General features: G+C 38.9%; 1 protein-coding gene across 4 annotated transcripts in view; it reads right to left on the bottom strand.

Annotated features, from left to right (window-relative positions):
• Positions 1-575: 575 nt before the first annotated feature.
• The window catches only part of LOC103127853 (zinc finger protein 709-like), a 38,770-nt gene continuing 23,218 nt past the window's right edge, over positions 576-16,127 (bottom strand). The window contains exons 2-6 of one of the 4 annotated variants that reach the window (XM_060182112.1): positions 10,723-10,840; positions 6,122-6,217; positions 4,381-4,507; positions 4,152-4,212; positions 576-2,847 (exon numbers count right to left, since the gene is read on the bottom strand). In XM_060182112.1, coding sequence (XP_060038095.1) covers positions 1,353-2,847; positions 4,152-4,212; positions 4,381-4,507; positions 6,122-6,124 — 1,686 coding nt within the window. In that variant the 5' untranslated portion in view covers positions 6,125-6,217; positions 10,723-10,840 and the 3' untranslated portion in view covers positions 576-1,352. Of the gene's footprint in view, positions 2,848-4,151; positions 4,213-4,380; positions 4,508-6,121; positions 6,833-10,722; positions 10,841-16,127 lie in introns of those variants that run through there. The other 3 variants (XM_060182110.1, XM_060182111.1, XM_060182113.1) reach the window with 3 other exon arrangements.

The following is a 16,127-nucleotide window of genomic DNA, read 5'->3' as shown; positions in this document are numbered from 1 at the left end:
TTCCCAACCATAAGGTCTTGAGTTCTATCCCTGGCAGCACATGTACCAGAGGGATGTCTGGTTCTTTCTCTCTTCATATCTTTCTCATGACTAAATAAATTCTTTAAAAAATTTTTCTACTGACAATTTGTAAATTAAAATTACTTTTATAATTTCACAACACAAATTTTACAACACAACCAGATCAGCTTTATTATTTTTTAAACAGGTCTTTAAGAAGTTTATTTTATTCGAGCCCTTGGCTCCCCACCTGCAGGTGAGTCGCTTCACAGGTGTCTATCTTTCTCTCCCGGTCTTCCCCTGCTCTCTCCATTTCTCTGTCCTATCTAATGATGATGACATCAATAACAACAATAACTACAACAACAATAAAAAGACAACAAAGACAACAAAAGGAAAAATAAATACTCAACCAGGTGGTGAACCACGTAGCCATGATTAATTTTTTCATTTTTATAAACATGAATTATATTCCTACATTATACTGAAATTTAGATTTTTTTGGATATAACTATTGAAGTTGATATGATACTACAATTGAGAAAGTCACATAGGATTTTTTTTTAAAATGAGAATCACTCTGGCACAAGTTGACAATTTATTCATTGTTCTACCTCCAAGACAGAATACAATTCTATTTTTATTTTATTAGGACATTAATGCTTTACAGTAGCCTTTAATGCATAGGCACAACCAGATCCAAATATTCTATCATCCTGTTCCTTTTCCTCCTTCCCAAGAATCCTTTGTTTTTGGTGCCCTATATCAAGTCTACTCTGAGTCACCTAAATGTTTTTGTTTTTACTTTCATGTATAGATGAGATTATTTAGTATTGGTCTTTCTTCATCTGCTTAGTCTCATTCTACAGGATGCCTTCAGGCTGTGACAGTAATATAGCAAAGATGATGCTCATGATTTTTAAAAGCTACATAGTACTGAATTGGGTTTATGTACCTAAAATTCATAGCCATTCATCTGATGTTGGGAATCTTGAACTGTTGTTGTGAACACTGATGTACATAATTCTTTTTGTATAGGTGTTTTAATTTTCCCTAAGTAAATCACTAGGAGAGGGACTGGAGGGTGATAATGTAGTTCCATTTCTAGTGTCTGATCAATTTCCAGAATGTTTTTTATAGAAGTTGGACCAACTTACAAACTGACCTGCAATGTGGGAAGCCCTTTCCACCCACATCATCTCCAACAGTTGGTGTTGATAGGGTTTCTATTAACTGTGAGTTCTTTCATGTTTCTGAAGAGAACTGCATTGACTGAATGCTTTACATTTTAGGGTTTCTCTCTACTGTAAATTCACTCATGTGCCCAAAGATAACCGCATACACTGAATGTTTTACTCTTGTTTACATTCATAGGGTTTCTCTCCACTATGAGTTCTTTTATGTCTCCGAAGAGAACTAGATTGACTGAATATTTTACTACATTGTGTACACTCATAGGGTTTCTCTCCACTGTGAGTTCTCTCATGTACCCGAAGATAACTGGAATAAGTGAATGTTTTACTACATTGTGTACATTCATAGGGTTTCTCTCCAGTGTGAATTCTCTTATGTACCCGGAGATAACTGGAACAAGTGAATGTTTTACTACATTGTTTACATTCATAGGGTTTCTCTCCACTGTGAATTCTCTCATGTACCCGAAGATAACTGGAACAAGTAAATGTTTTACTACATTGTTTACATTCATAGGGTTTCTCTTTACTGTGTGTTATTTTGTGTGCACGAAGAGAACTGGAACAACTGAATGATTTACTACATTGTTTACATTCATAGGGTTTCTCTCCACTGTGAATTTGTTCATGGTGCCGAAGAGAAGCAGAGTAAGAAAATTTTTTAGTACATTGTTTACATTCATAGGGTTTCTCTCCTCTATGAGTTCTTTCATGTTGCCGAAGAGAAGTAGAGTAAGAAAATTTTTTAGCACATTGTAGACATTCATAGAGTTTGTCTCCACTATGAGTTCTTTCATGTACCCAATGGGAACGGGAACAAGTAAATGTTTTACTACATTGTTTACATTCATAGGGCTTCTCTCCTCTATGAGTTCTTTCATGTTGCCGAAGAGAAGCAGAGTAAGAAAATTTTTTAGCACATTGTTCACATTTATAGGGTTTTTCTTTACTGTGTGTTCTTTCATGAACCCGAAGATTACTGGCTTGACTGAATCTTTTACTACATAGTTTACATTCATAGGGTTTCTGTCCACTGTGAATTCTTTCGTGTACTCTAAGATGAACAGCTTGACTGAATTTTTTACTACATTGTTTACATTCATAGGGTTTCTCTCCACTGTGAGTTATTTCATGCTTCCGAAGAGAACTGGAATAAATGAATGTTTTAGAACACTGTTTACATTCATAGGGTTTCTCTCCACTGTGAATTCTCTCATGTACCCAAAGATGACAGAAGTAACTGAATGTTTTACTACATTGTTTACATTCATATGATTTCTCTCCGCTGTGAATTCTTTCATGTACTTGAAGATTACTGGAAGAACTGAATGTTTTACAACATTGTTTACATTCATACGGTTTCTCGCCACTTTGAGTTCCTTTATGTCTTTGAAGATTACTGGGGCAACTAAATGCTGTACTATGTTCTTCACAGTCATAGGGTTTCTCTCTACAGTGAGTTCTTTCATGTTTCCGCAGAGAACTACATTGCCTGAATATTTTCCTACATTCATGAGATTTATCTCCAATATGAATTATTTTGTGTTTTTGAAGATGACTAGAAAATGTAAAAACTTCGTTGTATTCTTCAACTTCTGGAGTTTTTTCACCATTTTGAACTTTGTCTTTGATATAAGTGATTTTCACTATATTACTGTAAAAGAGTGTTATGCTAATTAATGATATTTTAATGAAAACAATACACAATTTTACTAGGAAAATTCAGGTCATTATTACAAAGAACCAAAAAAATCATAGACATTTTCAATAAACTTGATTAAAAATTGTTATACTGGGTGGGGGTAGATAGCATAATGGTTATGCAAAGAGGCTCTCATGCCTAAGGCCCTCAAGTCCCAGGTTCAACCCCCCCATATCAGTATAAACCAGAGCTGAGTGATGCTCTGTTAAATAGAAAAAAATTATATTGACAAGATAATGACAAAAATGTAAAATTATACAAAGAATAACAGTTAAAAATAAAATAAAGTTCAAAGACAAACTTGGCAAACATTAAATCTGTTTATATAATACACAAATGCATGAAGCCACAACTAATAATATATTTTCAGGTGCTTTGAATTTGTTAAAGGACCTTTTGTTAATTGCAAGTTTTGTCTTTGAATTAAAATCATTGAGTTTTCCCTAGAGACTAGCTCTAAATATCATAAAATTATAGATGTTCATTTATAGGTGATATGTTTACTGTTTCTTAGCATTCTTCAACATAAACACTGCGTTTCTGTATCATATTAAAGTTTTATTTACTTATTATTTGTGGGAGAAAGTTTTGGCATGAAGGGGAAAGCGGAGAAATGCTAGAACATCAGTATGGTAAATGTGTTGCCACTGTTTCAAATGAGAACACCAGGCACATATATCACATCCATCACTATTTGACTCACTTCCCGGACTAATCCACAACCTACTCATAGCATCATTTTTGATGAAATAGATTAAGCATTATCTGTCTATAGCAGTGATTACAAATTTTATTTATTTTAAAAAGATTGTACTATGGCAGGTGCCAAGTAAAGCTAAAATATTAGAGAATAAACACTTAAAAACTGGTAAGGGGGAGTCATGTGCTAGGGCAGTTAAACGCAGGTTAAACGCAGGTGGCACAAAGTGCAAGGACTGGCATAAGGATGCCCCCGGCTCCCCACCTACAGGGGAGGAGCTTCACAGGCGGATGAACAGGTCTGCAGTTGTCTATCTTAATCTTCATCTCTCTGTCTTTCCCTCCTCTCTCCATTTCTCTCTGTCCTATCCAACAAACATGACACCACCACCAACAAAGATAACTACAGCAAGGGCTACAAAAGGAAATAAATACATAAAAAGATCTCTTAAAAAAAACTCATTCATACAGAGAAACCATACAGTTACCAAATCTCACTGAAATTCAATGTATCTTTCTGAGTGGGACAGTATTTTTTCATTATTAAAGCTACAAACCTTTGTTTAGTTCCTTGATGGTTATGTTGCTCCTCTTTGGTGGAATGCTCTTGTAATTTTTCTAAAAGTACAAAAAGTATTAAAAATTATGCAAATAGACTGAATTTTTGATCCATCATGAGTCACAATTACAATCATTCTCTGTTCAAATAACAGGGACTCCATTTACACTGGTGAACAATGATGGAAACAAATTGTCTTCTAATTGGCAAATGAATATTATAATTACCTATTGAGAGAAAGTTCCTAAAGGTTTCCCACATCACATCTCTGTAGAGTTTCTTCTCTGAAGGATTTAATAGTGCCCACTCCTCTGGAGTGAATGTCACAGTTATATCTTCATAGGACACAAAGCACTAAAATATATCAAGTATATTTATGTGAGAAAACATCATACAACAGATTAGACATCCACTCTCTACTTTATGAAGCCAGTGGCTGTCTCATCTCCAAATATATCTTTGGTGACTTCATCATCAAACACTTCACTCTCATGGCCTAGATGGCTATAAAGTGATTTGTACAGTTATTATAGCACTGGACTCTCTAGCATGAGCCCGAGTCCAATCCCAGGCATCTCCTGTGATAAAATGGTGTTACTGTTAATTGAATCTGGGAGACTGGGGAAAGAGGCCCAAACAGGTCAGGTGTGGAAGAGCCAGTGAACAACTTTTTTTCTTTCTTTTTTTTAATAGGAAAATAACACTTGCCAGTATTTTTTTACTGTTACAATTATTGTTTTTATTGATGTCATTGTTGTTGGATAGGATAGAGAGAAATGGAGAGAGGAGGGGAAGATAGAGAGGGAGAGAGAAAGATAGACACCTGCAGACCTGCTTCACTTCCTATGAAGAGAATCCCCTGCAGGTGGGGAGCTGGGAGCTTGAACCAGGATCGTTAGGCTGGTCCTTGCACTTTGCACCATGTGTGCTCAACCTGCTGTGCCACCGCCCGACTCCCATTTGTTTTCTTTTTGTGAGACATATTTCCTTCTTTTTTTTTAATTTCTTTATTGGGGGACTAGTGTTTTACAGTCAACATTAAATACAATAGTTTTTACATGCATAACATTTCCCAGTTTTCCACATAATACAAGCTCCACTAGGTCCTCTGTCATCCTGTTCCAGGACATGAAACTACCACCACCACCCCCCACCTACCACAGAGTCTTTTACTTTGGTGCAATATATCAATTCCAGTCCAAGTTCTGTTTAGTGTTTTCCCTTCTAATCCTGTTTTTCAACTTCTGCCTAAGAGTGAGATCATCCCATAATCATCCTGATTCTGACTTATCTCACTTAACATGATTTATATGGAAAAGAGTTCTGCCAGTATTCTCCTCTATGTATTTGATAGTTTCTAGTCTAACATCCAAGTCCTTGATCCACTTGGAATTTACTTTTGTGGTGAAATACAAAGGTTCAGTATCATTATTCTGCATGTTTCAAGCCATTTTTTCCAACACCATTTGTTGAAGAGACTCCTTTTCCCCCATTTAATAGTCTGGGCACATTTGTCAAAAACTAGATATCCATAGATGTGGGAACTTCCTTCTGGGCTCTGAGTTCTATTCCACTAGTCAGTGTGTCTATGTTCCAGTACCAAGCAGTTTTCATTACAATGGCCCTATAATACCAACTATTAAGTTATAATATAATTTGAGATCTGAGAGTTTGATGCGTCCAGTTCTATTCTTCTCACAATCTTGATAAGGGGGGGGTGTGCTTCACAAGAAGTGAAGCAGGTCTGCAGGTGTCTATCTTCCTCTCCCCCTCTGTCTTCCCCTCCTCTCTCCATTCTCTCTGTCCAACAACAGCAATAACAACAGTAACAACAACAATGATAAACAAGAGCAACAAAATCGGAAAATATATAGCCTCCAGGAGCAGTAGATTTGGAGTGCAGGCACCAAGCCCCAGCAATAACCATAGAGGCAAAAAAAAAAAAAAAAGTCCAGTTTTATATCTTACCATTTTTCATCCAAGTTGCAGACACTACCATAATGCCATCCTGACTTCTCCGGGCCACCTCACTAATGTATCCTGGAACCTCACCTTCTAAGGGCCCTATCCCAAAGAAGAAAAGATAGAAACAGACTGGGGGTATCGATAAGTCTGTCAATGAACATTTTCTGTGGAGAAGCAATTACAGAAGCAACATCTCCACTTTCTGTACCCAATAAAAAATTTTGGCACATACTCTCAGAGATAAAAAATAAGGAAACTTCCAATGGAGGGGATAGGATACAAAACTAACACAGACATAGTGGAGGCCAAGAAGCAGTACCCCTTTGTGTCAAAATGCATGAGGACAACATTTAGTTTCAGAATGACTCAATTCAGAGGGAAAAGGCATTGGTTTCTATTTATTTTTATATGTATTTGTTAATGAGAAAGAGAAGAGCATCGGGCAAGTATAATGTTAAAGGTTAAACACAGGATCTTGTGCTTAAAATTTCAATGTCTTCTCTAATCACATCCACCAAGGCTGTAGTTCATTTCACTGTCGAAGATGTATTTATTCATCAAAATGATAGAGAGGTATAAGGAGAGAGAGAGAACAAGGGTATCCCTCACCACCAGTAATTCTTTATATCAAATTCAGGACTATTTGCTTCATGTCCAAAATGTTAATGAATATATATTTTTTAATTAATTTATTTATTCTCTTTTGTTGCCCTTGCTGTTTTGTTGTTGGATAGGACAGAGAGAAATGGAGAGAGGAGGGGAAGACAGAGAGGGGGAGAGAAAGACAGACACCTGCAGACCTGCTTCACCGCCTCTGAAGTGACTCCCCTGCAAGTGGGGAGCCAGGGGCTTGAACCAGGATCCTTATGCCAGTTCTTGTGCTTTGCACCACGTGCACTTAACCCGCTGCACTACCGCCCAACTCCCTGTTAATGAATATTTTAAAAACTCAAGTAGTGGTGCACCTGGTGCCCCCCCCCCACATCTCAACTTGTATATCTTATCAAATTATAAAAATAAATATATATTAAAATGTATTTGACAACAAATGACACTGAATGACTTCAAAAAGTCTAACCTTATGAGATAAAGGACTACAAAAGCTGGATATGGGAAAAAGACTAGCTCATTTTAGTGATGGCCTTTTAGATCAATGCCAGGTCACTTCATCATCTGGGACTCAAGTCAGGGAATCCTTGGATTCCTACAAATATATGATGGGCGTAGTCCTCTAACAGATCTCTGTATATCCCATCACTGGTCACTTCTATCAAGCATGTCATCAGAAGCCTTCCCGTGGGGATCTCATGGATCTTACCCTCACTGTAGAGCAGCAATGGTAGTCCTACTGTCTGAAGAGAGGCTGTATAAGTCTACTCAGCCACTCAAGAAAGACAGCTCCTGAAATGAGTGCAGCCTAGACTATTCCTAGCTGTGACTATGGACTGTGAGCTCAGACTGACAGGGAATCAGAGGTCACACAATTTTCTGCACTAAATGTAAATATACATGGGCACTGGGTCAGCCTGACAAGGTAAACAGTTAACTGTATATTTTCTTCAAGTTCTGGAGCTACTCTCTGCCCTAATTCACCTATTTAGCCCTATTCTCAACTCTGACAATATTTTTAGTCCACCTCTATGTTAACAATCAAGCTCAGGCAAAACTGACTAATATCATAGGCCCCAAGGAATATACTTAAAATAGACTTCCTAGCTTCTTCTTTAGCCATCCTAAAAATCCTTATTCTCATCTCCTCTATTCACACTTTCAGGTTTTTATTTATTATTTTGTTTTTCCTCATAACTGAGTTTCAGACACCAAGTTGCAGACAGATACTACTACTATGACTCCATCCTGAGCCCCATGGGCAGGCAACCTCACTAAAGTACCTCAGAACTCTCCAGAACCGTACCCCCATTGGGAAATAAATAAAGAGGGTGAAGATATGGATTGACCTGACAATGCCCATATCTAGAAGAGAAGCAATTAAAGAAGCTAGAACTCCTACCTTAGACGCTCCCAAAAGTTGTACTTATGCAACCCAAAAAGAATTTTGGTCCATACTATGAGAGGAGAGAAATGTTACGAGATGACTAAGAAGGTTTTGAAACCCACTGTCATCAGGAGCCAGAAATAACAGGGGAAAAGTAAAGACATTCATAAGTAGTTATAGGTGTAGCTGTAACTTGATGGAAAATATAAACAGTTAAAGAAATTATAGTCAACGCATTATCTGTGACCTTGAGAGAACACTGCAGTTTCTAATGGAGGGAATGGGGACACAAAACTGGTGGTTGGAATTACATCCCTGTTATTTTGTAATTTTTAACCAACCACTCATAAAAATAAAACAAAAAATCATATAATTTAAAAATGTATTTAAGGGGACAGGTGGTGGTGGACCTGGTTAAGTGCACACACCACAGTGCACAAGGACACAGGTTCAAGCCTCTGGTCCCTACCTGCAGGGGTAAAGCTTCATGAGTGGTGAAGCAAAGCTGCAGGTGTCTCTGTCTCCCTCACTATCTCCTCTCCTCTCTCAATTTCATTCTGTCTCTACCCAATAATAAATAAATAAATAAAAATATTTCTTAAAATGTATTTAAGGAACCACACTGTCAGCTCATATTGTGGTTCATGTACCTTATAATGCATATGCAATGCATCTACTGAGAATAAAATATTCAACAATTTATCAGTGACTATATAACCATATTAAAAGGGGGACAAATGAACAGTCTCTTCAACCAAGAAATACAATGGTCACAGGAAAATTAAAGAATGTCCACATCATTGATTGTCAGAAGTGCATATCAAACAACAACAAAAAAAGTCTCTTAAAAAAACCAATTTTAATTCTGGTTCATCATACTTTTATAAATTTATTTATTTTCATCCTATTCTAGACAGAGGTTATGGAAAACTTACAGGGCAGCTAAGCAGAATTATATTAGCTCTACAGTATCCTAGGACAGACAATATTGAATTAATAGCCTTACTTCAATCTGTAAAAAGAGGGGATGTGCAATAGTTGCATATTATGATTTTTTTTTTCTCCTGCCATCAGGTTTATTGCTGGGAATCGTCAGTGCCAGCACTACAAATTCATATCTCCAGGCAGTGTATTTTTTTTAAAAGTTTATTTATTCGTGAGAAAGATAGGAGAGAAAGAAGCAGAAATCACTCGGGTACATGTGTTGCCGGGGATCAAACTTGGGACATCACAGTTTAAAGTCCAGTGCTTTATCACTGTGCTCCCTCCTGGACCACTTTCTTTTTCTTTCTTTCTTTTTTTTTGATTTTTTTGTCGTTTTATTTTAAATTGAATAGGACAGAGATAAATTAAGAAGGAGCAAATAGAGAGGGAGAGAGAAATACACACTTCTGCAAACCTATTTCTCTGCTTGTTAAGTATTCCCCCGGCAGGCAGGAAGCAGAGCTTGAAATTGGGTCTTTTTGCATGATAACCTGTGTGCTTAAAATTGGGTGCACTATAACTCACCCCTCAAGATAAGAATTCTTCATCCCATATGGGATGCCCGAGTAGAGAGGAACTGAAGGCTTTGGGTATAAGAAAGCATGTCCTAAAAGACTTCATTTCTCCTGGTAGAATAATTTTACTTATTTCCCACAGAAGGTGAGAGAAGAGAAACCATGAAGTTTCCCTTTTCGTGACCCTATGTGGTAGTAGGGGTTGAAACAGGATATCTGAGTATGACACTCAAAAATAATCTTTAACAGGGGGAGTCGGGCAGTAGCGCAGTGGGTTAAGCGCAGGTGGTGCAAAGCGCAAGGACCGGCGGAAGGATCCTAGTTTGAGCCTCCGGCTCCCCATTTTCAGGGGAGTCGCTTCACAGACGGTGAAGCAGGTCTGCAGGCGTCTTTCTCTGTCTTTCCCTCCTCTCTCCATTTCTCTCTGTCCTATCTAACAACAATGGCATCAATAATAACTACAACAATAAAACAAGGGCAACAAAAGGGAATAAATAAATAAATAAATATTTAAAAAAGGAAAAAATATATCTTTAACAGGGTCTTCATGGTTGCACACACAGTAGAGGGTATACGTTATATATAATCTGTGAGATTCCAGGTTTAAGTCTCATCCCCCAATACCTTCGGGGGAAGCTTCACAAATAATGGGGCAGTGCTGCAGGGGTTTCTCTTTGACTTTCTCTCTCTCTCCTCTATGTCTCTCATATATATTCATATCTGTAGTTGTATCTATACATTAGGAAACAAAGACTGGTGACAACATACAGAAACTGAGTCTCAATGATAAGCCTGATGGAATAATATGTTTTGTAATAGTAGGTGGAAAGAAACATGCAGGCAAAACAGAAGCAGTCTATGGTCCGGAAGGTGGCGCAGTGATAAAGCTTTGGACTCTCAAACATGAGGTTGCGAGTTTGATCCCCAGCAGCACATGTGCCAGAGTGATGTCTGGTTCTTTCTCTCTCCTCCTATCTTTCTCATAAATAAATTAAAAAATCTTTAAAAAAAACAAAACAGAAGCAGTCAGGTAAACATGTATAACACAAAGTACATTTGTAACTTCTTCAGTAGGAAAAAGAGAATGAGATATGAAACATGTCACTTACCTGAGAAATTGCCATTGCTTCCTCTTTCTCTCAATTTCCTTTCAGGCTAGAAAACGAAGAGAAGGGAGAAGGAGTAGTAGACTGAGACTATGATTTAAATCCACCAGGCAGGCTTTTGCTTGACAGCACAGCACCTACATGGAACATGTATAATCTGGCATCAGAATCAGTGCATGCTAAAAATTTCTGGTCCCTGGTGTTCTAAGGTCACCAGACAAAGGGGTTTACAAAAGTAGGATAAGGGCAAGAGACAGGCTCACTTAATAATAGCCCTTATGGTCATCATCACACCACCTCACCATCTGGGGCCCTAGTCAGGGAATCCTTGGATTCCCTCTCAAATATGATGGACCTAGACCTCTAAAGGATCCTTCTCTGCATCACCACTGTACACTTCTATCAGGAATGTCATCACAAGCCCTCTTGTGGGCCCTCTCAAAAAGAAATGTTGACAAAAAAAAAAAGATTCATAATTATGTATACAGGGACTAAGAGATAAGAGATATGCAGAAGTCATAAAAGTCAAAGGCTGTTAGATCTTTTATGAATATCAGAAGCCAACTTTAAATCTGCCAGGGTAGGAGTCGGGTGGTAGCACAGTGGGTTAAGCACTGGTGGCGCAAAACCAAGGACCAGCGAAAGGATCCTGGTTCAAGCCCCCGGCTCCCCACCTGCAGGGGAATAGCTTCATAGGCAGTGAAGCAGGTCTGCAGTTCTTTCTCTCCAGACCCTCTCTGTCTTCCCCTCCTCTCGCAATTTCTCTCTGTCCTATCCAACAACGACATCAATAAAAACAACAATGTGGTCTGGGAGATGGCACAGTGGATAAAGTGTAGGATTTGCAAGCAGGAAGTCCCAAGTTTGATCCCTGGCAGCACATGTGCCAGAGTGATGCCTGGTTCTTTCTTTCCTCCTATCTTTCTCATAAATGAATAAATAAAATCTTAAAACAAGGGCAACAAAAGGGAAAATAAATATAAAAAATGTATAAAAGGTAATTATATATGCCAGGGCTTCTACAAACACCAAGAGTAAAAGGAGGTTAATTTAGGATTGATGAGTAGCTTAAAGGAGCCTGGTACAAGCAGTTGCCAGTAATTTTTTAAAATTTATTTATTTATTCCCATTTGTTTCCCTTGTTGTTTTATTGTTGAAGATATTGTTGATATCATCATTATTGGATAGGATAGAGAGAAATGGAGAGAGGAGGAGAGGACAGAGAGGATAAGAGAAAGATAGACACCTGCAGACCTGCTTCACTGCCTGTGAAGGGACTCCCCTACAGGTGGGGATCCTGGGGCTCCAACTGGGATCCTTACACTTTGTGTCACGTGCACTTAATCCGCTGCGCTACCACCTGACTCCCTGCCATTAATTTCTATACACTACTTCCCTGCCATTAATTTCTATACACTACTTCAGTCTTGCCTAACAGGTCCTTCCCAAAGCCCACATGCTGATGTCTCATTCAAATCCTTTACTTTCTCTTTAAAAAATAATTTTTTATTATCTCATTTATTGGATAGACACAGCCAGAAATCAAGAGGAAAGAGGAGACAGGGAGAGAGACAGAAAGACACATGAAAATAATGCTTCACCACTTACAAAGCTTTCCCCCTGCAGGTGGGCCCCAGGGGGTCAAACCTGGGTCCTTTCACATTGTAAAATGTGCACTCAACCAGGTGTACCACCGCCTAGATCCCCCTTTTTATTATCTTTATTTATTGTATAGACAGTCAAAATCAAGAGGGAAGTGGGAGACAGAGAGGAAGAGAGACAAAGAGACCTGAAACCTTGCTTCACCACTCACAAAGCTTTCCTCCTGCAGCTGGAGACCAAAGAATTAAATCCAGATCCTTGCACGTATGAGTGCAAAACCAGGTGCCTCCAGGTTTATTGTTGGGGCTAGGTGTCTGCACCACGAATACACTGTTACTGGAGGCTATTTTTTCCTCTTTGTTGCCCTTGCTGTTTTATTGTTGTTGCGGTTATTATTATTATTATTGTTATTGATGTCGTTGTTGTTAGATAGGACAGAGAGAAATGGAGAGAGGAGGGGAAGACAGAGAGAGGAAGAGAAAGATACCTGCAGACGTGCTTCACTGCCTGTGGAGCGACTCCCCTGCAGGTAGGGAGCCGAGTGCTCGATCCTACAGCCGGTCCTCGCGCTTAACTCTTCGCGCTTAACTCATAGCACCACCGCCCGACTACCGAGACAAGATTTCTTTACAAGAAAATGTAATTCTTCATCTAACGTATGCTAGTCTTATAATTCCAAGTTAATAAAATTTTCTATTAAGTTCTGTTTATAATAGCATAATGTTCTAAGAAAGCTAGATCAAATTGATGAAAGTAATACACATTACACTAGTGTATTGGAACTACCTTTTAGTGGTGAAAATGTAGTATGTAAAATGTTGAATTATAATGCTGTACAGATCAAAGCGTATGTTTTAGGGGGCAGGCAGTGGTGCACCTGGTTAAGTTCATAAATTACCGTTTGCAAGGACTCAGGTTCAAGCCCCTCATTCTCACATGCAGAGGGGAAGCTTCCCAAGTGTTGAAGTAGGTCTTCATGTGTCTACCATTCTCTATCCCTTTCTAGCTCCCATTCCCCTCTCAATTTCTCTCCTACTGAATAAAAGGGGGACAGGGTGAGGGGTTGAGGTGGCTTAGCGAGTTAAGTGCACATGGAGCAAAGCGCAAGGACCAGCTCAAGGATCTTGGTTGGAGCCCCCGACTGCCCCCTGCAGGGGGGGTCGCTTCACAGGCGGTGAAGCAGGTCTGCAGGTGTCTCTTTCTCTCCCCCTCTGTCTTCCCCTCCTCTCTCCATTTCTCTCTGTCTTATCCAACAACGATGACATCGATAACAATAACTACAACAATGAAAACAACAAGGGCAACAAAAGGGAAAATAAATATTAAAAAAATACTAAAAATAAAATAAAAGTGGCTGCCAGGAACAGTGGCTATGTGGTACTGGCACTGAACCCCAGTGATAACCCTGGGTGGCAATTAAAAAATAAAAAAAAATTTTTTTTTGCTTCCTGGTGTATCACTGGGGCTCAGTGCCTGCATTAAGAATCCACTGCTCCAGGAGTTGGTCGGTAGCGCAGCGGGTTAAGCTCAGGTGGCACAAAGCACAAGGACCGGCATAAGGATCCCGGTTAGGCCCCCGGCTCCCCACCTGCAGGGGAGTCGCTTCACAGGTGGTGAAGCAGGTCTGCAGGTGTCTCTCTTTCTCTCCCCCTCTCTGTCTTCCCCTCCTCTCTCCATTTCTCTCTGTCCTATTCAACAACAACGACATCAATAACAACAACAATAATATCTACAACAATAAAACAAGGGCAACAAAAGGGAATAAATAAATAAGTAAATATTTAAAACAAACAAACAAAAAAGAATCCACTGCTCTTTGGAGGCTGTTTTTTTCTCTTTTGTTGACTTTGTTGTTTATCCTTGTTGTTATTGCTGTCCTTGTTGGATAGCACAGAGAGAAATCAAGAGAGGAAGGAAGACAGAGAGGGGGAGAGAAAGACACCTGCAGACCTGCTTCACTACTTGTGAAGCGACTCCCCTGCAGATGGGGAGCCAGGTACTGGTCCTTGCGCTTCACAGTATGTGCACTTAATCCACTGCACTACCGCCTAGACTCAAAAGAATGTTTTAAATTAATGTACTTCAATGAAAATATCTAAAAGTTTACTGCTCACAGCCATTGTTCTGACTTAAGTACTATTTATCTTTATACTTTCTCCTCAAGGGGTTCAGAGTGGAAGGAAGGGAGGAAGGGCTGCAGTGGATTGGAGAGAAAACCCAGGAGCTGCTGGCTTTAAATAGTTGGTTGCTTGTGCAGCACTAGACCGGGCTGGGATGTCACGAGAAAGGTAGGGCACATGTGCACATGTATCCATAAGTTAGGGGAAAATATAGACCTTAAAGTAAAAGTACACAACAGTTTGCAGTGACTCAGTAAGTGCAGCAAGCACGTAGAAAGACCTTAAAAAGACAACATAATGTGGTCCGGGAGGTGGCGCAGTGGATAAAGCACTGGATCCTCAACCATGAGGTCCCGAGTTCAGTCCCCAGCAGCACATGTACCCGAGTGATGTCTGGTTTTTTCTCTCCTATCTCTCTCATGAATAAATAAATAAATTCTTAAAAAAAAAAGACAACATAATATAATCAAATAGTTTCTATTTAGACCTAGATACTGTCCTCACCAACTTTCTATTTCACTTCCTTCAATCATTGTAAGTCCAACCATGTCAGATAAAGTAAGGACTACACGGGGTCGGGCGGTAGCACAGCCAATGACACCAATAACAACAATAACAATAATAACCACAACAATGAAAAAACAACAAGAGCAACAAAAGGGGAAAAATAGTCTCAAGGAGCAATTGATTCATGGTGTAGGCATTGAGCCCCATCGATAAACCTAGAGGCAAAAAAAAAAAAAGTAAGGACTACAAAAGCTATAGAATTTTTGCTTATATTCCTGGCCCCACCCAGAAGACTATTATGATACTTCTAGACATAATGAAATTCAGAATATTTGTGGTGCTTTTCTGGGTCAGATATAGGCCATGTGATCCTTAGTGATAAAAATCAAATTACATCACTGTATTACATAGCTATTATTGACAACTTCCTAATCCAAAGACCAGTCTGATTATTATTTTCATCAGATCTGAGTGGGAACCTTTAGTTCAACAGATGTAAAAGGTTAGCATTTTCTCTTGAGATTTGGGGACACAAATGCTAAGGACAGATTTATGTGTATTCTTTGTAACTATTTTCCCTAACTTTTGAATAAGCAATGCAAAATTAGATAGAATCACTTCCTCATTGTGACAAGAAAAAATAACAAGGAGATAAGAGACCTTACATGAAGTCATAGAAATGAACTCAGCAGATAAAATTCAGAATCTTTCATTCTAAAAGAAATACACATTTTAAAGTGCACATGGAACATTCTCCCTGCAGTACTGCTTTATCACTTATGAAATTTCCCCAGTGAAAGTGGGGACATTGAACCCAGGCCTTTGTGCACTGTAACATGTGCACTCAGCCAGGTGTCCTGACTCCCAGCACTATCCATAGGACATTCTCAAAGACTGATCATGTGTTGGGACACAATGCCTAAAGAGAAATGTGATTTCTGAAATAATAAAAAGAATCTTTTCTGACCATAAGCATGTGAGGTTAGAAGTCAATCACAAAAAGTAAAAACATGTGGTCCGGGAGGTGGTGCAGTGATAAAGCTTTGGACTCTCAAGCATGAGGTCCTGAGTTCAATCCCGGCAGCACATGTGCCAGAGTGATGTCTGATTCTTTCTCCTCCTATCTTTCTCATTAATAAATAAAATGTTAAAAAAAAGTAAAAACATAAATATGCCTAT

This window comes from Erinaceus europaeus, chromosome 23 (assembly GCF_950295315.1).
Source record: "Erinaceus europaeus chromosome 23, mEriEur2.1, whole genome shotgun sequence".
Taxonomy (NCBI): domain Eukaryota; kingdom Metazoa; phylum Chordata; class Mammalia; order Eulipotyphla; family Erinaceidae; genus Erinaceus; species Erinaceus europaeus.
The sequence above is the reverse complement of the archived record's forward strand: the minus strand, read 5'-3'. Positions and strand labels throughout refer to the sequence as shown.